Here is a 23,811-nt window from a genome sequence, read left to right as displayed (position 1 = left end):
CCCCTTCTTCAGTGCCTGTTGTAAGTAGTGGGGTCCTCAGGGTATCCACATTTCCGTCCAACTTTGCTATGAAGTCAGGGGTTCCCACAACCCCCACTTCCCCACTAAGATTCAGTAATTTGCTAGAACGGCTCATAAAACTCAGGGAAACATTTACTTACATTTACTGGTTTATTATAAAGGACCCAGATGAACGCTAGATGAAGAGGTGCATTGGGCGAGGTCCAGAAGGGTCCTGAGCACAGGAGTTGGGGTGTGCCCCTCTCCCAGCACGTGAACATGTTTACCAGCCCAGAAGCGCTCCAAATCCCATTGTTTAGGGATTTTTATGGAGGTTTCATCATGTAGGCATGATTGATTATTAACTCAGTCTCCAGCCCCTCCCTTCTCCCTGGAGGGTGGGGGATTAGGACTGAAAGTTCTAAGTTTCTAATCATGACTTGGTCCTTTTGGTGACTAGCCCCATCCCGAAGCTATCTAGGAGCCCACTAACGCTTGCTTCATTAGAGCAAAAAGCTGTCTTCCAGGAAATTCCATGAGGTTTAGGTGCTCGTATCAGGACCAAGGCCAGAGACCAAGTATTAGAACAAAAACTCCTCTTAGCACCTCTATTACTCAGGAGATTACAAGTGTTTTAGGAGCTCTGTGTCGGAAACCAGGACAGAGACCAAATACATATATTTCTTATATAGACTTTGATGTAATATATCAAGCATATATTTATTTCACAGAAGATGATCCTGCAGTCACAATTTTTCCTTCGAAAAATGGTGGTAAAGCTTCAGAAGTAGGTTCTAAAGACAAAACTCTAAAGTAATACATCACCTGGAAGGATACAGTCAGCTCTTCAGGACAGCTCGTGTCCACAAGAAGCTGCCTGTTTTAGGCTGCCTTGGGCTTGCACCTTTCCTAACAAAATAGCCATTTTCTCCTTCAGAGGAAATGTCAGTAATCACTGTGATAAAATTTTTAAGTGTGTACTTGCTTGTTCTTAAACATGTTGCTGCCGAATGTTGATAATTCTTTTTATTTCCCCCCCTTTGATTTTTCTCAAACCCCATTAACTTTAGAATGTATGACTCCCACCTCAGGTCTGGGGCAGGACCTGGTGGAGACCTAGCTTTGGGGCTCTCTGAGTCTTACATACATTGTCCTTTGGTAACTCCTCCTTTCCGATGAGTCTAGGGAATGATTTTCCAGCCACCATCACTGGGTTGGTCTGGATAATCTCCGCAGTCCTGAGACCCTGCCCAGCTGGGAGGCTGCAAGAGACAGAGATGACCAAGAGGTGCCTCGACCACAGAGGAGAGTGACTGCCTGGTACTGCTGGCGGAGGACATACTGAAGGCACACGCTGTCTCCACCGTGCTCCTGTCACATAGGCAGGGGGACAGCTCCTCTCAGAGATTAACGCCCTTGTTTTTTCTTTTTTGAAATGCTTGTCGTCTAGTCCAGGGGCTGGCACACTACAGCCCGCAGGCCCGGTGTGTGTGATTGGAATAGCTGTGTCTATGACTGCATCGTTCTCCAGCAGCAGGGCTGAGGAGTTGAGATAGAGATGTATGGTGCACAAAACCTCAAATATTTATTCTTTGGTCCTTTACAGAAAAGGTGTGCCTACCCTCATCTAGCCCGTTGTTTAAATGGCAGCAGCTAAAATTTCTTTAGGGATCCAGCTGCAGTACTGGATTTGTGCTAGTCTTGTTAATTTCACGTATAATCTAGCTCGTTGTGAGTGAAGTTGAACGGGAGCACTTTAAAATAGAGGCAGTCCCTGGGCTGCATCGCAAAGCTGTGATCGAGCATTTTATTTTGAAGTAAGAACATGAAAAATTTAAAACATATTTTAAATATCAATCCTTGACCTTTTAGGGATTTCTTTTTTTTTTTTTTTTTTGAGACGGAGTCTCACTCTGTCGCCCAGGCTGGAGTGCAGTGGCGTGATCTCCACTCACTGCAAGTTCCGCCTCCCGGATTCATGCCATTCCCCTGCCTCAGCCTCCCGTGTAGCTGGGACTACAGGTGCCCGCCACCGCGCCCGGCTAATTTTTGTATTTTTAGTAGAGACGGGGTTTCACTGTGTTAGCCAGGATGGTCTCGATCTCCTGACCCCGTGATCTGCCCGTCTCAGCCTCCCAAAGTGCTGGGATTACTGGCTTGAGCCACCGCGCCGGCCTTTTAGGGATTTCAAAGGCAATGTTATTGCGGGCTTTGAAAGGTGGCTGTGATGCCGAGCCTGAGTTAGCATTCGAGGCCCGGGAAGAGATGACCAGTGACTGGAAGGTTGGGTGGCTTTTTTCCTGTTTCAGACTTCTCGTTTTCCTCAAATTGGATATTGCCCTCCTGTCAGGCTGATAACCAGTGTTGGTTTTATTTTGTACAGGTTTTTAGACACTTCCAAGCAAGCCATAGGAATGCTGTTCATCCACTTTGCAAACGTATACCTAGCAGATCTTACTGAAGAGGACCCTTGTTCACTGTAAGTGGCCCCTGTTTGAGTGCAAACATCAGCTGCCCCTCCGTTGAAAATATAGGCTGGCCTTGCTTTCTGCTGCTGGTCCTGCTCCCTCTGGCTTGAGGAGAGGGTGCTCCCCTTTTCCTCTGTGCTCCTCTGAGAGACCATGCTGTGCATGCTGTCTTGGAGCTCACATACACAGCTATCAGTCGGCTTGTAGGGCTTTACATGGTGACACTTTCCCTGTGCACTGGCTTTCTGTTCATCAATCCAAGTTCTGTCCTTTGATTTTCTAGTGTCCTTATGTTTCCCAGTTTCCAAGCCACCCCTGGCAAGGAAGAATAATGCCCTACAGGAGTGTCTCACTGGGGCTCACAGGAGGACACACTGGGGCTACTCTGTGGCATCACCCATTCAGGGTCAAAACTGTTGTTGACCATCATTGACCTCTTCCACCTTATCACTGCAGCGTGCCTTCCATGCAGCCCCCAGAGCAATCTGTGACCTCAATCCTGCCATGATATTCTGTCCTCCTTGCTAATGGCACCCACACGGTTCTTCTCTTAGCAGGTGGAGTGGCAGAGGAGGCTTGCCTACCTCTTCTGCCTCCCTTTGTCTTTACAGCAGCCTGCCATATATTAATAGAGACTTTGATTATCCCCATTTTACAGTTATGGAACTGAGGCACAGAGAGGTTATATATACTGTAAGTTCACACCGCTCAGGAGTCATGGAGCCAAACCAGTCTGGCCTCCAGGGCCCACATGATGCTTTGCTATGTCAGAATCATCTGTGTTGAGTATGGAACATAGAAGTTTCTCTCTTTATTCCCAAGGCGTGGTGCACAGTAGGCTCGTAAATGTTTGCTAAGTGAATGAATGAAAGTAAGGCCTGTACGTACATCACATGTCCTTGTTCTCGCAGGCGTGAGATGCTCTGGACACAAATTAAAGTATTTGAGAGCAGCATAGCTTCAGGCCAGAGAGAAACTGCCTTGGAAGCAATTGCTGCTCCTGCCATCTCTGGTCTGAGAGTGACCCCTTGTGATTTTACAGAGGAAGGGCAGGCAGGAGAAATGCCCCCTCCCTCTTTGCATGGGTTTTCCTGCTGACCTACCCTAGCACAGGCTGCGCCCTCTGGCATCAGAGTGCTGTGTGCACATCACCAAAGCTCCAGCCCGGGATAGGAGGCTGTGAGGCTGCACAAAATGTCTCAAGCCTCAGCCACTGGAAAGCCCACCACAGCTGGGGCATGTGGTGTCCTGGAGCTTACCTGCAAGGATTTCAGAGCCACATGGTATCTCAGAGGGTCAGTACTGGACCCAGTGCCCTTGCCTCCCACTCTGTCTACCGTGGAGAGCTGGGGCTTGTGGTCAGCAGTGCTCAGCTGGATCTGGGTACAAGCCCTCAAGAGAGGGTGAGTGGCAAAGGGCCTTTCTTTGGTGAGAGAAAAGATTTTGTGTCAGATGGAAACAGACCTTACAAGAACACAGTCCATGTGGCACGCCCTTCAGAGCATCCTCCTCTCATTCCCCCAGTTATCTTGCCTTTTCCCATAGGGAGGAAAGCTCTCTCTTTAAAGTGTAGGTCGGGCACGGTGGTGTAGGCCTGTAATCCCAGCACTTTGGGAGGCCAAGGCAGGCAGATCACTTGAGGCCGGAAGTTCAAGACCAGCCTGGCCAACATGATGAAACCCTGTCTCTACTAAAAATACAAAAATTAACTGAGTGTGGTGGTGGGCACCTGTAATCCCAGCTACTTGGGAGGCTGAGGCAGGAGAATCACTTGAACCCCGGAGGCAGAGGCTGCAGTGAGCTGAGATTGCACCACTGCACTCCAGCCTGGGCGGTAGAGGGAGACTCCATCTCAAAAAAAAAAAAAGTGTAAAAATATTACTTAGGCTTGACTGCAGATGGGGATGGGCGAAGGCCACGTGGCCCTGCCCTCTTTGTCTGTGAAACCCCAGAGGCTGTTTTCCTGTAGCTCTCTGGTGCAGCAGCACTGTTCTGGGCTTCCTGGGCTGGACTTTCAGGGAGTGAGCAGAATCATTGCATAGGCATTTCTGTCATCAATTAAGTTCTATTTCCTGGTGACTTCCCTGGCTGCTTCCAGGTACTCTGTCTTCCATTGAACCTTCACCTGGCAGACGCACTGGCAGGTTTTTGTTTTGTTTTTTGGAGATGGAATCTCGCTCTGTCGCGCAGGCTGGGGTGCAGTGGTGCAATCTCGGCTCACTGCAACCTCCGCCTCCCGGGTTCAAGCGATTCCCCTGCCTCAGCCTCCCGAGTAGCTGGGATTACAGGCACATGCCACCACGCCCAGCTAATTTTTTTGTATTTCTAGTAGAGACGGAGTTTCACCATGTTAGCCAGGATGGTCTTGATCTTCTGACCTCGTGATCCGCCTGTCTCGGCCTCCCAAAGTGCTGGGATCACAGGTGTGAGCCACCTCATCCGGCCAGCACTGGCAGTTTTTAAGTGTCTTTGCCCCTCACTCACCTCCCTCAGGTGGTCCCACTCCTGATGAGCTTTAGCACATGGTTGGGAGGCACCTGGAAGTGACAGCTACACTAGCACATGAGGGCTGCCAGCCCCCAGAATGGGCCCAAACAAATGCTGGGTCCGTCCGCTTCCCTCAGGCTACCCGCGTCAGCCATGACCTCTGGCCCTGTGGCTTCTGCCGTGAGCATGCATGTGCCCTGTCCTCACAGGTACCTCATCAACTTCCTCCTGGATGCCACTGTGGGCATGCTGCTCATCTACGTGGGGGTGCGTGCCGTCAGCGTCCTGGTGGAGTGGCAGCAGTGGGAGTCCCTGCGCTTCGGCGAATATGGTAATGTGCTGTGGACAGGGCATGAGGGAACTGCTGGAGGTCTCTGCTCCTTGCCCCATGCGGCCCACCAGGCAAACAGATCCAGAAATGGCTGGAGAGCTGCCATTGTCTCCTCTTTGTGGTAGAGGGGGCTGTTCTGGGTTCGAGCTCACCCTCCTGTGGGTATGGGTGCCTGCTTTACCACCAAGGCCCTCACCTTATGGCAGGGAAGGTAGCAGGAGACAGGAGACACTAGACGCAGAGAGAAGGCTGAATGTCTGTCCCTTCTCCTGGAAGACACCAGCAGTCCCACACACAGGACCACAGGGCCTCTTCATTCCGCCAGGCTGCCTGTCGAGCTCACGCCACCTGCCAGCAGGTTAGGGAGATGGGGCAGCCCTCATGTTCTGAGGGTGTTCAGTAACGAGGCAGCAAGCCGTGCCTCTCTTGCTGCTGCACATCTGTGCCTGTCCTGTCGCCAGGCCGTTCCACACGGCTGGTACTGGAGGGTGGCTTCCTCAGGCCCTCGCTGCCCTCTGAGGTGTTCAGAACAGAGTTAGGGGTAACATCAGCTCTCTCCCACCCTTACAGCTGGCCCCGGGTGTCTGCAGGCAGAAGCTCCTCTTCCCAGGTGGAGCAGCATCAATGGAACCTTTGCCTTGAGAGAGCCACAGAGGACAAGAGGGAGGGAGAGCGGATGGAATTCGGGATCCGCACTCTCCTGTCCCAAAGAGCTCATGGCTGTGGGCTCAAGGGCCACTCACTCCTAGATGACTGAAGATTCACAAGGCACTGACGGTTTAAAAGGGGAGCCAATTCATGGAGCTGGCAATGAGTGCCTTGGGTATTTCCAGAAATCTCAAGTAATTGTTTGTCTCTGTTGAGGGGAGATGAAGTCAGGGGAGGGCTTTTCTTAGCCCCGTTACTTGATGCCTGATGAGTCACTGACTTAAGATAGCATCCAACACACAGCGTGTGCCTCCTGTGGCTCCAGGGAAGGCTTCTGAGAAGCTGCGAGTCATTGAGTCCTCAGCTGCGGAACAGAAATGGACTACAGCAGGGGGACTAACACAGCGTCATCTTCATTTATAGAATGGACACCCAAAGGAGTTACGTGACGCACAAAGCTCACCCAGCCGGTGCATAGCTATGGGAGCCTGGGCCTGCTGCACCAGGATACCTAAACCCTCCCACCACCCCCACAAACAGTGCTCACAACTACTCCTTTGCAGTTGAGATCCCTTCTGGAAGGCATGGCTCCCAGCTCTACTATAGCTGACCAGTGCTAAGGTGGATCCACCACAGTCAGTCAGGTGCTGCTCAGTGACCTGGGAGTGAAGATCAGGTCTGGTTCGGATACACCAAGCATTAATGCTACCAGTTGTTCCCTCACATTTTGTCTTCATCCCCAAGGGTAGATCAGCCTCCTTCTCAATCTCTTGGCCTGCCTCGGCCCCTGCCCCTGCGTCATCCCACCACTGCCTTTGGGAGCCAGAGTCTTCAAGCCAGAATGTCTCCAAATAAAGCTGCAGGGACTATCCTGAGTCCTCCCCAGGCTGAGGAAGGATAGCTTGTCTGCTCAGTTACCTATTGTTTTCTATTTCCATCAATTTATGTTATTTTCTATTGCTACTGTAACATTTCCACAAACTTCATAGCACAAACTGAAACAACACAAGTTGATTATCTTTTTTCGTTCAGATGTCTGCCATGGGTCTCACTGGGCTAAGGTCCCAGTGTCAGTGGGGCTGGCTTCTGGAGCCTCTGGGAAGATTGTTTTCTCGCCCTTTCCAGCCTCTAAAGTCTGCCTGTAAGCCTTGGCTCGCAGCCCCTCCCTCCATCTTCAAAGCCAACAACAGTCGCTGGGTTTATCCCACATCAAGTTGCCCTGACTTCCTGCGGACTTCCACTTTAAAGTGTGATTTACATTTACTTGTGATTACCTTGGCCCCACCTAGACCCTCAGAATACTCTCCCTGTCTTAAAGTGAGCTGACTAGCAACCTTAATTCCATTTGCAGCCTCAATTCTCCTTTGCTGTGTGATGCTGCACACGCCCAGGTTCCAGGGATTTGGATGTGGGCAACTGTGTGGGGCTGTTACTCCGCCTCCCACACCTGTTATCCTGCCCATCCATTTGAGGCAGAGGTCCCCACAGCTCTCTTCTCGTGTAAATGGAGAAGAGGGGCTTATTTTCTACGACGTGTCTTTTGTTCCTAGAAGAGAAAGCCATGAGTTTGCTGATGAGAATGTGGGACTCAGGGAAATAGGCCACACAGCCCCAGCGGTTGAGACCAGATCCAGTGCATGGTGTCTGCACTCTGATTACCATGCCACTCTTTCCCATGTGGAAGCCCTGACGTCTGGGTCACGGTGCTTCATGGGTCTTGCTGCCCGTCCCTGGCCAAACTCTCCCTTTTGGAAGCCTCTCACCACAGATGTGTTCCCTCCTTTTGGCCCCTATTCCTGTGACTTCTACTGAGGAAATAATTAAACCTAAACAAAACACCTACATGCCTGAGGTTGTTCCTTGCAGTAAAAAGCAAGACACACAGGGCCGGGTGCAGTGGCTCACACCTGTCATTCCCAGCACTTTGGGGGACTAAGCGGGGAGGATCGCTTGAGCCCAGGAGCTTAAGACCAGCCTTGGCAACAAAGCAAGACCCCGTCCCTACAGAAAAAATGTTTTTAAAAATTAGCCAGGCACAATGACACACATCCTTAGTCCCGGCTACTTGGGAAGCTGAGGCAGGAGGATCACTCGAGCCTAGGAGTTTGAGGATGCAGTAAGCTGTGTTCCTGCCACTGCGCTCCAGTCTGAACAACAGAGTGAGACCCCGTCTCTAAGAAAACAGTAACAGCAATGACAGAGCAGGACATGCAACACTGCCTGGCATGTCTGTCCTTTAAAGAGGAGACTGGGGCGGGGCGGGGGCACGTCTGCAAGACTCACAGGTGAAACAGGAGTCAGGAAACACAGCGGCCACTTGCGCTTCTCCCAACAGTGGCTGCGTGAGATCTGGGTGCCCAGAGGAAATGGTGTGCCAGAGGGGGTCACGGCTGCTTTTTCTCTTTTCTCGTTTCTGAACTTTCTTATTCTAGCATCTAAATTAAAGAGGCAGCTGCAGCTAAGTTGTGTAGCAGAAACTTAGAACACCAGGGCGACGTGAGATGGGTGGGAGGAAAAGCATTTTCCTCCTTGTCAGTCACTTAAAACCGAAGAGCAGATGGAGTGAGCATGCCGAGCGAGCGGACGTCCTTCCATAGTAAATAAGCGGTGCCGCGCTCTCTGCTGGCTCCCAAACACTCCAGTCCTCGCAGAGAGATTTCCTAGTGGCGCTTTCTGTCCGACTGTCCTCAAACTTACGTAATGGTTTCTCACAAATAAGTTCATCTGTTGTTTTGAGAACTGTTCTTGATAAGCTTTGGTGACTTACCGAAAGGAAAAGGATTGCAAAACTCATTAACCTATCAAGGAGGGATTATGCTTCTGAAATGAGTTTTTTGGCTCAAATGTTTCCTATCCCTTAAGTGAAAGTAGAAAGGAATTGCTCAGAAGAGGTGCCTGATATGTTTCTGCCTGTTTTCTGCCACACTTCTCCCCGGGTTTTCCAGAAAAGGGAATGGCGTGGTGTTTTGTCCATTACAGCTGCATAAAGGCATTCCCTTGTGTACAGCTGACAGGCTTGGGCAGGGCGTGGGCCTCCAGCATGGGTGCCCAAACAGGGATTGCTACAGAACCGATAAAAGCCAAATGAGAAGCTAGATATTTCTCTTTGGACCAAATTATCTTCTCACAGCCTGGATTAGGGCCTTTGCCCACCCCCCCAAAATGCTACCCTGTACCCCCTCTTCTGACCAGCTATGGTAAGGCAGCTCTGGCAGAATTTCCAGGGTGAGACCCAGGCGGCTTTCCCACATCCTGCTCTCCCATGGGTCTCCCACTTTGGGGAGGCCTGTGTGGCTCCCAGGAGCTACCCTAGGGTTCTTCATGTCACAGGATCATTCCCTGGAGGGGCTGGTCTCTCCGTTCAGAATGTCCTGGAGACACTCCAGGGCCTGCATGTCCCCCAGCTTGGACTATTAGGTCCCTCGGTTTCTCAAGCATGGTGACTGAAGGGGTCCTAGATGGACCTTTGTCACAGCCCTGGGCCCCGGCCCATCCCTCCCACCTCCTTGCCCCAAGGGCTTCTCTCTACTTCCTTGTCCCTGGCCAAGGTGTTTGGAGTGACCCATGCTGGACAGTCAGAGTCCAGATTCCTCCAGAGTCACGTTTCTGCTCTCAAGGCTGGGGTATCAGGGATGGCCCGGGGAGTGGGGTAAGGAATGGGAGGTGGGGAGGTGGGAGACAAAGCGACTGGGTCCTGCTTCATCCTCCACAAACATCAGTCCACTCGTGGACAGAGAAGGGAGGGGTAGCCCTGCCGTCACTGGAAAAATCAACAACGGATAAGAATAGCAGTCTTGCTTCATACAGCTTCTGCTGCCAGCAGGCAGAAAGAACAGCTTTTCTGAGCTCCAGCAATGAGCATTTCCTAACTTTAGCGCTTTTTAATCCCATCTTAGGATCTCTTAAAGTCCATTTTAGTATCTTCAAATAAGGAATTCTCTGATTTTATTTAAAATGCTGCATTTGTCTGTTAAGGATGAGGTAATCTTTTAGACTTTGGGGGACTCATTAAGTACCTTTACAGCCAGGGTTCTGGGGTGTGTGGGGGAGTGGGGTGGGGACATCATCTCACTCGGATGCCTGGCCCCCGTGTGACTAAGCACCTGCCTGTCCCTGCAGGAGACCCTCTGCAGTGTGGAGCCTGGGTCGGGCAGTGCGCTCTTTACATCGTGATCATGATTTTTGAAAAATCTGTCGTCTTCATCGTCCTCCTCATACTTCAGTGGAAAAAGGTTTGCTTCGTCCCTGCGTTAGCAGCTCCTTGCCACGCTGAGCAAGCAGCACTTCCTCTCCATCACCGACACACACCAACTCTAGGAAAACCAAACTTCTGTTTTAACTCTGTGAATGCGTCCTGGATTTGGTCTGATGTGGCAACTACTCCAAAGAGCTTGTCAATTCTTAGCGTCCATCCACTTTAAATGTCTGTTCTAGATGAAGCCTTGGGATGTATAAAACTAATGAAATACAGTCCCTGCCCTTGGCTTGCTACCATCTGATGGTGGTTTTTAGGCCTTGCAGCGACACATGTTTCTACATCGGCAGATATCCTGTCACACATCTCTCTTGGCTGATAGTTTAACTGAGCCATTTGGTGCCACAGGCAGCTTCCACAGTCTGTGACCTTCGGCGTGCTGATGCCCTGGCCAGCCTACGGGCTCTCCAACCCTGGCCTCTGCCCTCTGACCCCAGTTCTGTGTAGATAAACCCCCACTCCTCATCCCCAAATGCCCACGGAAGACCAGCCAGAAGCCTTTGAGAACAAGTGGCTCAGCTTGGCCTCCTTTGGGTTTTATTTGTGGCTGGATTTTATTTAAGAAAATAAGCCAAGGCTTTTCAGAGCTGTTGTCTTTTCGGGGTGGTTGAGGTGTGGGATTTCTGTTAGAACGTGGTCTGGGGCCTCCTTGCTGGTGTCTATAATGAGCATCTGCTGAGTTCATTCCTCCAGCCCCTTGAAGCTTGCACTCCACTCTCCCAGTGGGCACTGCTTGCTTTGCCCTGGCTTGGTGGCTGTATGCCCACTGCACTTTGCAAGTCCACACTGAGGGGAATGCTGCCGAAGCACCAGCTGCTCCATGTTGTCTCCAAGGGTTCCTTGTGGACAGTCTCATCTGGGAACCTTGGGCATGAGGTGATGCTCCCACTGGGCTTTGGGGGAAGCGTCTAAGCTAAGGCTCTCTCAGGGCCTGTGGGTACCACCCACCCACCCCAGGCACACTCTTCAGTGGCCTCTCCCTACCTCACTGAGTCTGCTTCTCTTTACAGGTGGCCCTGTTGAATCCCATTGAAAACCCAGACTTGAAGCTGGCCATCGTCATGCTGATCGTCCCCTTCTTTGTCAACGTCAGTGCCATGTTGCGTTTTTACGTCAGTTTGCTCCCTGCCTGGCAGGGTTCCTGTCCAAAGTTCTGAGTCGGACAGAAAGCTCACTTTGTAGCCCTTAGGTCTTTTTGCGTGACCATTTGCCACCTCTCCCACCCCCAGACCTGAAAATGGCATGATTAGCCCCTCAAAAGGCAAGGCCCCATCCCAGGGCCCCCATCCAGGATGGAGGGGCCTGGGAGCTTTATCTTGCCCTCCCTGCGAAGGGGCCTCCCACCAAGAAGCCCCACCCATGTGTAGCGCCAGCCTCTAGTTCAGGATCGTTTCAAACGTACCCATCGTTCATTCCTGACCACGGATCTTGAGAAACTCCCGAGCACAATGGCTAGAAGTTAGGAAACAGAAGTGGTGAGGGAAGCTGGGACAAACAGACAATGGCAGGGTGTGCTGGCCACCCACACGGAGTCTGTGGGGAGGGTCCCGGAACGCGTGTCCAGAGACCTTGCTTCCAGGCCCCAAACAGGCTGTTCCCCCAATTACCACAACAAAGACTTCTCAGGGCACGTTCCTTGCACACACTGATCAGAAAACTGAACCTGAGGACACGGAGACTGGGAGTCTCTTTCTAAGCTTTGGGAGATAGCAGGGTGATTGGATTGGGTTTTTCTTTCTCTAGCTCTGGATCTTTTAACCTGGAATGGGAGTGGGCGGATAGGGGGCTGCTCGGCCTTGCTTTGAAAAATGGTTTATCCCAAAGTAACCTGCATTTTTCCTTCCCGCAGGCTTTGATGTTTTGGGTAGTGGACAATTTCCTCATGAGAAAGGGGAAGACGAAAGCTAAGCTAGAAGAAAGGGGAGCCAACCAGGACTCAAGGAATGGGAGCAAGGTTCGCTACCGGAGGGCCGCATCCCACGAGGAGTCTGAGTCTGAGGTAGGGCCTTCCTGACTCTCCAAGGGCCCAAGCCATCACGTCGTTGGCCCAAGGGGGTCTCTGGTCTCATGTTTGTGTTTGGTCTTCCCTTGAGTGCTAAGTCACAGTGCGAGCCAAAGGGCGGGAGAAGAGGCTGAGCCAGAGATGAGGGAGGGACAGACAGCTCTGTCCAGCCAGGACCCATTCCCACTGTCCCTTGGGCCTGCCTAGGGCAGGGGGGCATAGCAGATGGGGGTGGCTTGCCTGCGACAGTTCCTCTGTTGGTGGAGATGACAGGAGAGGGAGGTGCTGCCTTGTTTGGTGAGCTGGCAAGGACCATCATGGGCCTGGCGGTTGACCTTCAAGCATTAGGGTATTTGAATCTCTGCCCACCACTAAAGAGCAAGGGAAGTGTTGGCTAAGGCAGCTGGAAACTTCTAAAATATAGGGGTAACCAGACCTTACAGGAGGAACCTCATCCCCCCCTTATTTTCTGGTCTTCTGTGGACCTCAGGGAAGAACAGTGGCCATGAATAGCAGCCTTGAGGCCAGGATATGTGTTCTGGTGGCCCTGCAGCACTCACCCCACATCTGCGTGCAGGGCCAGCTCATGGGAGGCCTGGGAAGCTCCCGAGGCGGAGAGCACTGTGTGCAGGTGGGAGCTGCAGAAAAGCTGAGACGAACATCTTCCCTGGAGAGTCCGTCAGATGCATGGGTGAGGTGCAGGTGGACACATAAGTAGCTTGTCATGACACCGTAATATGTTCTGAGATTGAGGCGTAGGCAGAACCCAACGAGGGCCCTGGGACAGCCTGGAGGGAGTTTCAGAAGACGAATAGATGAGTAGGACAGAGGGGAAGCCGTGTCTTCTCTAGGTGCTTGTCCCTAGAATCTGGCCAGCGCCTGTCATGAGAGCTTGGTGAACATTAGGTGAGTGGCAAACAGTGTTACGGGCAGAAGCAGCAGCTCATGAGCATTCATAGTCACATGGTTTGGTGTCTGGGCCATAGTGTGAAATGCACTGTGGCTTGTATTCTGGAGCACAGGACAGAAGGACAAGAAGTGAGGCACAGGCCGAGCTAGATGGGCGATGCCCTGTGATCTAGGCTGAGGCACTGGCATGTGCTTGTACAGGCAGTGAGGAGCAGTGGGAGTGTGGTGGTCAGGACCAAGACTAGAGGCAGGAAGCCCTGCAAGGGAGCAGTGCAGGGAAGAGGAGATGAGACTGCTTGCCCTGCCCTAGAATAGGAGTTCATGTTTCCCTGCACAGGTGGACTTTGGACCTCCTTATCCCAACCTAGGCGGTTCCAACCTTTCCCTGGTCTAAGGAGCCAGGCAGGCAGGCAGGGAATGAGTGTGTTTGCCCCAGCTGCATGGCTGAGTCATTCCAGGGGCTTAGAACAGCAAAGTGCCGCTATTTGTCTTCAGCAGTTGCAGAGTTGGCTCAGCAGCCACGCTGGACTCCCCTTGCCCACAGATGCTTTCTCTTCCTTTTGAAAGAGGCTTTTCAGTCTGCCTCTGCAGTATTTAAGGCAGCTTCAACAACTGCATGTGTCATGGTTGAGCTTTTTTTAGCCAGGGTGACCTTAGGCTGCAGATCCCTGCTGAGTTTGTCCTGGTGGAGGTCGGTTCCCCTGGAGGTGGACCGAGAAGTGGGGAACATTAGCAGAGGAAGGGGGTCTGTTGACTCAGTGCTGGCTTCAGTAGCCCATGAGTGTCCTTGGAGTGAACATGGCCTATGGAGGCTAGTGTGTCTCACTGAGTATAGGGAGCGTTCCCTCACTCTCTTGTAAAGAAACGTAAGACTTGGCCAGGCATGGTGGCTCATGCCTGCAATCCTAGCACTTTGGGAGACCGAAGCAGGTGGATTACTTGAGTTTGAGACCAGCCTGGTCAACGTAGTGAAATCTCATGTCTACTAAAAGTAGCAAAAAAAAAAAAAAAAAAAATTGGGGCCGGGCGCGGTGGCTCAAGCCTGTAATCCCAGCACTTTGGGAGGCTGAGAGGGGCAGATCACGAGGTCAGGAGATCGAGACCATCCTGGCTAACATGGTGAAACCCCGTCTCTACTAAAAAATACAAAAAACTAGCCGGGCGAGGTGGCGGGCGCCTGTGGTCCCAGCTACTCGGGAGGCTGAGGCAGGAGAATGGCATGAACCCGGGAGGCGGAGCTTGCAGTGAGCTGAGATCCAGCCACTGCACTCCAGCCTGGGCGACAGAGTGAGACTCCGTCTCAAAAAAAAAAAAAAAAAAAATTAACCAGGCATGGTGGCTCGCACCTGTAATCCCAGCTACTCAGTAGGCTGAGGCAGGAGAATCAGTTGAACTCAGGAGGCAGAGGTTGCAATGAGCCGAGATCGTGCCATGACACTCCAGCTTGGGTGACAGAGTGAGACTCTGTCCAAAAAAAAAAAAAACCACACACAAAAGAAACATGAGACTTGAAGGGCCCAGAGTCCACGGAGGGCAAATGAAGAAGGCCCTGCTGGGGGTGACTCGGGCCCTACCTCTCCACTGCCTTAGATCCTGATCTCGGCGGATGACGAGATGGAGGAGTCTGACGTGGAGGAGGACCTCCGCAGACTGACCCCCCTCAAGCCTGTGAAGAAAAAGAAGCACCGCTTCGGCCTGCCCGTATGACACATTCCCATGCTGGGGGTGACAGGAGGGCCCCGCCAGCCGCTGGTGTGCAGAGGTCATCCCGCAGCATCGCTCCTTCCCCACTCTCTGCCCTTCCTTTCTACCTCTGCTCCTCTTGCTGTCTCTGCCCGCTCTCGCCTGCCCCCAGACTACTGTGACTTAAAAAGAGGGAAGAGGAGCCAGCGCCCGAGGGGGCCACGGGCGGCTGGAGGTCCCCATTCAGTTGCACTACAAACACTGACCAAATATGCAAGGAAGGAGTTGTGTTTGTTTGTTGTTGTCCCAGACAGTGTTGTGAGGGACCTGAGGCCCTGCCCCATGTCCAACCAGGTGGCAAGGTGGAAGGAAGCACAGGCACACAGACCGTGGGTGGGTTCCCTCACCACGGCTGTGGGCAGTGCGAACATGTAATGCCTTTGGGCTAAAAGTGACTCGTTGACCAAGTTGGAAACGGAATGCTTTCTTACTCGAAATGGCTTTTGTAACTATTGATTTCTGAAGCTGGTTTTATGAGCTGTGACAGTGTTACCGGGTTGGGGGTATGTGTTTATTTCCTACAAAGTACTTATGGGACTAATGGGCAAAACAGAGATTTTTAAGTCTTCCGTATGCTGTTTGACTTTTATATTTTTAAGTTATATTTTCATACTATTGTATTTAAAAACTCTTTTTAATCCCCAAAGAAATGGGTTTATTTGCCTTTCATGGAGTGTGGGCTGGCAGGAGGAAAAAGTCGGGAGTTTTTTATTTGGAATATTGTTAGATGATGCCCTATGATAAGATGAGACAAATGATTGGGGAGGGAAGGAGGGTGGCTCTTCTCTAGAATCAGCAAACCCAGTGGTTCTGTGAAGATCAGACCCAAGCTTAGAGCAGCTGGTCTGGATGCAGATCCAGGAGCTGCAGAGTGTGTGGAACAGGAAGAGCTCTGTCCATGGCCGGCGAGCTCTAGCGTTCCTGCTGGCAGATTAGAGGTCTTAGTTAAATTTGACCAAGAAAGGAGCTTAGCTAAGAGGTCTTTGTGTCCAGAAGACCCAAGACTACCAGACTCCAGTGCGGTCTGCCTGTCTGCAGAGCCTCTAATCACGATTTAAAGTGGTCTTGGCCTCTCAGCCCCCACTGCTGCAGCCTTCAGAGCCAGCCTCTGGACGCAGCACCAGGAACCTCCTCTCCTGCTGCCCTAGTACCTGTCATCCTAGTGTCGTCTATTTGTTTTGCACAGCATTCTGGAGAACATCTGCCTCACAAAGTGATCCTGTTTTTCTCGCCCTCCAAAGCTGAGGTGGCTAAGGCAGGCAGGGGTGAGAGAGCTCACTCTCTAAACCACAGGCAGGGCAAGGTGCTTCTAGGCCGTGTCCCCTCCCTGGGGAGTGGCCCCTACTCCTCAGCATGGCTACAGGCCCCTGTGGCTTTGGGAGTTTCCTGAGTGACTGTGGAATGGGCTGACCCCGGCAGTTTCCCTGCTGTGGAAGCAGCAAGGTAGGGGCACTGCTCAGTGGTTTGTCAAGCTCAGAGGTGGCCACGGATGGTTAGGAACAGGAAGCCACACTGCTAAGGTGTGAGCTAGAAGGGAGACAGGCTGGACTTTAAGTGAGACAAGTGCAGAGGAGGCCACTCCACTTAGAACCTTCCTTTTAGACCTGCATGAACATGTGTTTCACTTAAGCACATTGGGTCCGAATTGTGGCGCATGAACCCAGCTGTTAAACCAGGTACCCTGGGACTGCCGTCTGCCTCTCAGAGTCCTGCCTGTTCTGGACTTGAAGGTGAACATCAGGGAGGCCTCCTCAGCCCATCTTCCGCCAGGAGTGCAGAGCCAGGATGCCGAGAGGAGCAGGGACTGTAACTGCGGTAGGAGGCAATTTTGCCGGTGTCGCTCCTGCTCAGACTGACTCCGTGCTCCCTCCCATCCACAGCTATGGTAGCCATTATTTCCCCCAGCAGCTCTCTAGTGGGGAAGAGTGGCGGGAACCAGGCCATTCTCAGTCGCATTGGGAAGACCAAGACTCATGTTCCTGACAGGACGGTCAGGAACTCATGTTCCTAAGAGGCGCTCATGGCATCACTGACTCAGTTCTGATTCCTCCCCTCCTGTTTCATTTTGGTTTGAACAACCTGTGCCTGCAGCTGTTTCTTCCACCTTCCTGGAGCTCACAATCAGAGCTTCATGTTCAGTCTTGAGCTCCTAATGTTTCCAAACAGGGCAGGGGATAGAAGAGCCATAATCTGTGAAAGCTGTGAAACAAACCCTGGGTTATGTAAACCTCAGATGGTCTCATCTGAAGGCTCGGCCCAGTTCCCAGGGAGCAGTGGGTTTGGGGAACAAAGAGGTAGCTGAGGAGTGATGGTTTTTCCCTGTATCCTGATTTTCAGAAAGGGCTTTAGTCTCTGGGCTGCAGCTAGTAGCTGGCTGACAAGGGGATGGGGGTCTAATAGGGTGTCTCACCATAGGGCACCTCTCGTGTTTGGCCTTCCCTTTCTCGTGTATATGTGTGTGTGCACACACACAAATCTGTATCCCCAGGAGTGCCTCCTGCAGTCACTGGGGGCTCTTCCGTGGTGCACCATCCCATGAGAGCACATCAGAGGGCTGTGGTCAGGACTTCCTCCCGAGCTGCCCTCCCTCCCTGGGATGAGTTTCCTCACCACCTGCTCCAAGGTGCCTTACGAGGTGCAGCTCTTCACCTGGCCACATGGCATCCATCACCGTGCTGAGAAATGATGGGACGTTGACTGGATATTGTGTGCTATCAATCCGATTTGTCCAAATCTGGACCTCAGCCAAGCCACCTGTGATGGAACCTTGCAAGTCAAGGTCATGAACAAATTTCTTGTAACTATTGGAAATAAACTAATGAGGTAGAACTGTCATATCCAAATGGAAGAGGTGGTTGATACTGTTATTTCCTTTTGCTGTCAGAGGGTTGTTGACAATGGCAACCCCGGGGGCAAGGGGGGATGTTGGTGAGATCCCAGGTGGTGATGGCTTCTTGGTCCACTCAGCTTGCACACATGCAAGAGGAGGGTCTGTGGCCCCTCGGCCATGCTGGTGGTCTCCTTCCTCAAGTTTTAACTTGTGTCTTCCCTGGCAACAGGGAGTCATGGGTTAATGTCACCTGTCATGCCTCTTTCTTCAGGGAAAATGTTAAAAGGCTCAAATCCAAGCTGTGACTTCCCTTAGGCAGTGTAAGCCTGTAGGCTGCAGCCCCAAGTTTATGTCCAAAGGCTGCCTCAGAACCCTGGAGGGAACAGCGCCCAGCTGGCAGCCCACTCTGCCCTTGCAGTTCACTGGCCTTTTCGCAGCCAGGCTAAGATAGGCAGTACAAGGAGCTTCCCACCGGCCAGAGCAGCTGCCTCGTAGAGTGTGGGGCTGGCTTTTAGAAGTTTCACACGTTTGCGGCTGAGAGTGCAGAGCTCTCTGTTTCACTTTGTGAAACACTGGCAGCTCTGAGGGGCTTGGCTTTCGGTAAGGGACTTACGGTCTGACTTGCCACGAGCACCTTGAGCTCCTGGGTTGGTTGGTGGTTGGTTGGTTGGGTTGTTTTAAATTTGATTTTTCTTTTCCTGAAGTTTGTTAGAAGTCAGACCTATGCGAGCAAAACCATGGCCCACTTCAGCAGCCATCCAGTGGGGGTGCTTAATCGGTGGTGGTAGGATTCACAGAAACGTTTTTTTGAAATGAAAGAGATAATGTACTTACATTGTAAAATGGTTTACAATAAAGTTTGGCATCTTATTACAGTTTTTTAAAAAAAGAAGCCATCACATTTGTGGTTGTTGTTTGTGTGTTCTCTGGAGGTGAAACAGCTTGGCAGGGTCAAAAAAGATTCCCCTGTGAATTAGAAAGTTCTCCCCAGAGACCAGAGTGAGAAGGAACCTTACGGAGCCTCATGGCAGGAGTGGGAGCCCGCATCTGCCCATGGAAAACCCAAACATGCTCTTGCCATGTCCATCTCCACTTCCTCGCTAGTGAGAATTAAAGCAAGTCCGTCTCTGAGGAGGATGTCATGTTGGGGAGGTAGAGTATAAGCAGTGAGCAGCCCACATCCTCGTCCCTGAGGCTGCGGGGCTGGAAGGCAGGTCCCTGGGTCGAGCGTCAGCGTCAGGTGCCATCTGCAGGGGCACCCCTGGAGCTAGTGGAAGGCCCCCACAAGGCCTGGCCTGCCCTCGGCAGCCTCTTCGCCCATGTGCCACATCCTGGGCATTCCTCATGTCAGCACTTGTCTCAGATCAAGCCTGGCAGTCCTCTCATTGGCCTCCTGGAGCCAGGATGGCAGGAGGGGTATTGGGGTGGGGTTCAAAGTATGACAGCAATGGAGTGGCATTTGGGATAACCAAATGTCAGTGCCTGGTTGGGTTCCATCTGCCTGGAGCCTTCAAGGATAAAAATAATCTCCATAAACTGAAAAGGACTTAGATATGTCTGTCACTGGGAGGGCCCCAACCTCCTGTGCCTACCTATTCCCCACACCCACTCCAGGCTTAGGGTCCTGTCCTGTGCCCTGGGGGATCTTCCCCTTGCAAGGAGGAGTGTGTTAGGAGCTTTTAGCAGAGAAGAGCTAAGTGACCTTCCAGGGGAGCGATTGGGCCTGTTGTCTCCACAGCTCAATACCTGGAGTGGGCTTCACTGTCCCCCAACTGAAACTGTCCTGCAGGCCAGCCTCCCTGTGGTGGCCGCACCTAGTCGGAGACCTGAGCCTGAGCCTGCCTCCCACTTCTCTCAGTGCCATCACCATTGAGCATGGCTTCCTGCCTGGTCCTTTCCAGACCCCTTACTCCCCCTCGCTGAACTTGCAGTTGGAATGGGACAGAGGACAAGTACATCAGCAAAACCATGAGCAACTCCCCAGGCCTCTGTACCTCAGGCTGTCTACCTGTGGGCCTGCGGCAGCCCCTCTCTCTCTGGGTTTGCTGAGCAACTCCCCAGGCCCCTTTACCTCAGGCTCTCCACCTGTGGGCCTGCGGCAGCCTCTCTCTCTGGGTTTGCTGTTAGGGCCCAGTGAGCTTGCCGTGAGCAAAGGGAGCAGACACGGGAAGCTCCTGCTCTACCACCATGCAGGGATGGAAAATCTCTCCACTGGAATCCAGGGGAAGGGATGGAAGAGGAAGAAAAACAAGCTTGGAGCAGTCCAAGCCGGCTAGGGCCCTCCGTTCCCTCAGGGACACCCCACACCCACCCCACACACTGGGATGAACCCTTGCAGAGGAACAATTCAGATGGTCACACATTCCAGGACCCACATCCGTAAACACATAGCAAGTCCACCAGTGCCAGCACCTCCCCCGGGGGAATCAAGCAGCTGTCCCGGAAGGCACAGGGTCTCTGCAGCCGTCTGCTTTCATCAGGGCTGCAAGCCCCAGGCAGCAGTACTCGGAGCCCCTCTCATCGCTGAGAATAAACTCTGAAGCCAGCGACCCTGCGGACCTGAATCATCAGGGAGCCTGCCGGAGGAGGGGCAGTGGCTCTCCGGGACAAGCAAGCAGGCTATATAAGTTCCAGAAGGCTGGGCTCCGCTCAGACCTTCTCCAGCAGCTGCTGCCTGCCAGACAGGCACCTTCAAAGACCCAGCGCTTACACAATACCCACCATGTCCCAGGTAGGAGGGCCCAGCATGGGCTGTGTTGATGCCAGAGGGAGTGGAGGTGGAGTCCTGGACACTTTCGGCTCTGGCAGCTGTGTCTTGAACTGAGCCACAAGCATGAACTGGAGGCTCTGCAGCCCTTGGGAGATGGGGGCTCAGGGAGGACCCCCTGAAGAACCCCTCTTCTGTGTGGCTTTGGTGGTATTCCATGGTTTGTTAGGAGGAGTGGAGAGAAATGTTAGGGGTGGGGGCTTAGATCTCTGCATGTGCCTGTGTGTGTGGGCGGGGGGCGCGTTTGTGTGCATGCATGTGTGTGCTGCTGCTGTAACTCAGTGTATAGAGCTTTGTGCATTTGTAGCTATGGCCCCTGCAGCCATGCACGCTGTGTGTAGCTACACATAGGTCTATCTGTCTCTGTGTATGATATATGCATGAAGCTGTATGTGTGTGCACATGAGGCTGGAGGGGCACAGCTGGGTGCATCCCTGTGCAGGGGTGTAGTGTGTTGCTCTGAGGAGCCTGTCCCAGGCTGACGGAGGAAATGCCTGCACCTGCACCCAAGCACAGGCAGGTCTCAGACTCACAGGCGCCTGGGTTGAGGGGTAGGCTAAACACTGAGCCTGGGTGTCCCCCACCCTGGAGGGACAAACCAGTCTGCCAAGGGAGAGGATTGTCCTTGCTGCCTGCTCCGTGGGTGGGTGGCACTTTGGACTGTAACTCTGTGGGCATCTGGTCCTTCTACCCCATTTCCAGCCCCAAAGACACAAAGTAAATACTGGCGCTTTTGGGCAATCCTTGAGGGACCCCTTGGCACCCAGTGAGCAGGTTTTGGAACTAACCAAATGCCCTAGTATTGCCCAACCTCAGAGATAGTCCCCTTCACCGTTCCCCACTGTGCCCAGCCCTGAGCTTGGCCAGGCAGACAGACACACCAGTATGAGGCTGCAGCAGCCACTGCTCCCAGGAGCTCCCAGGCTATAGGGGAAGGGCACATGGGCAAGTCAGACCAAGACAGCTGGGAGACCTGCAGCAGGTGGAGCATAGTTGGGAAGGCTTTCTGTGGAAGAGGAGTAGAGCCTTGAATAGGCTTGGGTTTAGTGAACAGAGAAGAGGGGTTTGGGCCAAGGCACAGAGGTAGGTGTGCCCGCCTCGAGACTTCGGGTAGTAAGATGAGGCTCTTGGATCTCCAAGGCTGGTGCTCAGGAAGCCCCTATCAAGAAGAAGCGTCCCCCTGTGAAGGAGGAGGACCTGAAGGGGGCCCGAGGAAACCTGACCAAGAACCAAGAAATCAAGTCCAAGACCTACCAGGTCATGCGGGAGTGTGGTGAGTGTCCTCACGCCATCTGGGGCTGGGGGTGGGGGTGCAGGTGTGTGTCTGGTGGGGGGAGGTGGTCAAGGATCCTTTTCTGAGAATCCAGTATTCCTGGACTCAGGAAAGGGTGCACCCATCATAAGGGACCTTCCCTCCTGGGAAGCCAGGCTGGCCCCTGACTTTGCCTCCTCCCACAGAGCAAGCTGGCTCGGCCGCCCCCTCGGTGTTCAGCCGCACCCGCACAGGCACCGAGACTGTCTTTGAGAAGCCCAAAGCCGGACCCGCCAAGAGTGTCTTCGGCTGAGAAGTGCGCACCACTCCCCTTGCTGCCCGAATGCTCAGAAACAGGAGCCTTTCCCAGGAACTCTTTTTTATGCCAGAGCACTTCCTCGCCCCTGCTGTCTCTGGGGCTGCCACCCTGCCCCACAGTCCTGGCCCTTCGACCAAGGGCTCCGCACCAGCACCTTGGAAGCACCAATAAAGAGGATGCCCGTGTGGCCCCGGCGGTTGGAAGGTGTTGGCTGGTCCCTGGCTTTGGCCACTATTGAGGGAGGACAGGGTGGGAACATGGAACATGTCCATTTGGGAGGATCCCAGGGGATAGCACAGGTGCTATGATGGCCACTGCCACATGCTGCCTTGGACGTGGAGACCCGGTGCTGACCTGTGACTTCAGACTCTTCTGAGCCTCAGTTTCCCCTTTTATACTACAGAGGAGTTGAGCTGGAGCCTATTCCATAAAGCAGGCCATGATGACACTGCTCAGAGTGAAGTGGGTGGGGTCTCAGAGACCACCTCTCCCCCTGCCCTCCACAGAAGCTGCTGAGAAGCCTCTGAGGGCCGGCAGGCTCTGCAGCACCTGGGGACCTCCAAACCCCTCTCCCTGCACTTTGGTTCACACTGCCTCCTTGCCAGCTTTTGTCCCCTCCAAGGCAAAGCCAGATTGAGATTCCTCTCTGGCAGTCAGTGTCCTGAGCTACTGTCTCTTCCAAACAGTGGGGATAAGCCTCCCACAGTCTGCTCCAACCAGACCGCCTGAGGCATAGGAACACCAGATTCTCAGCTTGCATGACCCTTCCCTCTGCAGTCCTCTGTCCCCCATGTGCCTGGAACTGCCAGGTTCAGAAGACCTATAGAGGCCTGTCCTGTTTTGATGGCAAGACTATGACCATGGACAGGCTGACGGTGGCTCCTTTCGGAGCTGGACTGGCAGAGCCTGGGCTTGTGGTGCCTGGCTCAGGGCTGACGCCTGCTAGGGATGCCCTCCTGCCCCAGGAGGTTCTGGCTGCCCAGAACCTTTCCCACAGTCCCGGCCAGCCTGGCCTCCTAATATAGCCCTGGGTCCGGGCTGGGCCTGTGCTCTGTGCCCCAAGGGAGCAGACCTGCTGTGAGGAAGGGCCTGGTCCTACTTGCTGGACCCCATGGGGAGACTCTTCCCCCAGACACTGAAAGGAGTGTGTTCCCCTGTGTAATCCCAATCTCATCCAGAGCCAAAAAGGTGAGCAGTGGAGACGTGCGCAGAGACGAGGCTTCTGGCCAGTCATGCTGAGGAAGGGGAGCGTCGTCTCTGCAGCTGTAGAAATAGCTCCAGTCTATGGCACCCTTGCCCCAGGCCTGCCGCCACCTCTCATGGAGACAGGACTGGTAGAGAAAACCCTCCCCAGCCTCTGGAAGCCACTGGCTGCCCCAAGACCCCCCATAGGTCCCCAAGGCAGCTGGCCCCCTCAGAGCTGGTGTCACGGAGCCGTCCTTCCCCGATCCAGGACTTGGCACCTGGCCACATTTTTATGACTCATCTTTACCCATGTGTGGACACAGATTCAGGAGCTGGCTTCCGCAGAGCCACCAGGGAACGCTAACCCCAGCAGCGCCCAGAGCGCATAATATGTTCTCACTCAATCCCACTTTACAAGGCGCAGAGTGCTTCAACTTTAGTAAAGCTGGGACCCACCAGGCCCTTGGGCAGCGCTCCCCTGAGTCTGGGCTGCGGCAGCGTCACACTGCTCACGACAATGGCATTCTGCCCTCTCTCAACCAGCAATTCCTGGGCTCCCTTCGCTCCACTGGACGCCACTCCAGTCACCCCTCGGAGCTGCTGGCACTATCAGCT

The 23,811-nt window shown here is 53.1% G+C and overlaps 2 protein-coding genes and 1 long non-coding RNA gene across 6 annotated transcripts in view; 2 read left to right on the top strand and 1 right to left on the bottom strand.

Annotated features, from left to right (window-relative positions):
- STIMATE (STIM activating enhancer) overlaps nt 1–17,686 on the top strand; it is a 63,758-nt gene extending 46,072 nt beyond the window's left edge. For both annotated transcript variants that reach the window (XM_077993140.1, XM_015130713.3), the window contains 6 exons: nt 2,384–2,479; nt 5,165–5,286; nt 10,054–10,166; nt 11,200–11,277; nt 12,039–12,188; nt 14,691–17,686. In XM_077993140.1, coding sequence (XP_077849266.1) covers nt 2,415–2,479; nt 5,165–5,286; nt 10,054–10,166; nt 11,200–11,277; nt 12,039–12,188; nt 14,691–14,807 — 645 coding nt within the window. In that variant the 5' untranslated portion in view covers nt 2,384–2,414 and the 3' untranslated portion in view covers nt 14,808–17,686. The remainder of the gene's footprint in view (nt 1–2,383; nt 2,480–5,164; nt 5,287–10,053; nt 10,167–11,199; nt 11,278–12,038; nt 12,189–14,690) is intronic.
- Nucleotides 1,794–6,041, bottom strand: LOC144339238 (uncharacterized). Its single transcript, XR_013414061.1, has 2 exons — nt 4,919–6,041; nt 1,794–4,076 (listed from the first exon to the last, which is right to left on the bottom strand). It is a non-coding gene; the product is annotated as an uncharacterized LOC144339238 (long non-coding RNA).
- Nucleotides 17,687–19,991: 2,305 nt separating the features above from the next.
- On the top strand, nt 19,992–22,214 carry MUSTN1 (musculoskeletal, embryonic nuclear protein 1). 3 transcript variants are annotated; one of them, XM_015130715.3, is made up of 3 exons: nt 19,992–20,404; nt 21,581–21,713; nt 21,899–22,214. In XM_015130715.3, exons 1-3 carry the CDS (start codon nt 20,396–20,398, stop codon nt 22,003–22,005), a joined length of 249 nt encoding a protein of 82 aa, XP_014986201.1. In that variant the 5' UTR covers nt 19,992–20,395; the 3' UTR covers nt 22,006–22,214. The 3 variants fall into 3 exon arrangements, with proteins under 3 accessions (XP_014986201.1, XP_014986202.1, XP_077849267.1); XM_015130716.3 differs by lacking the exon at nt 19,992–20,404 and adding an exon at nt 20,438–20,600; XM_077993141.1 differs by lacking the exon at nt 19,992–20,404 and adding an exon at nt 20,445–20,590.
- The last annotated feature ends 1,597 nt before the right edge of the window (nt 22,215–23,811 follow it).

The sequence above is a fragment of the Macaca mulatta genome, chromosome 2, assembly GCF_049350105.2.
Source record: "Macaca mulatta isolate MMU2019108-1 chromosome 2, T2T-MMU8v2.0, whole genome shotgun sequence".
NCBI classification, from domain to species: Eukaryota; Metazoa; Chordata; class Mammalia; order Primates; family Cercopithecidae; genus Macaca; species Macaca mulatta.
This window is presented reverse-complemented; position numbering and strand designations above follow the sequence as displayed.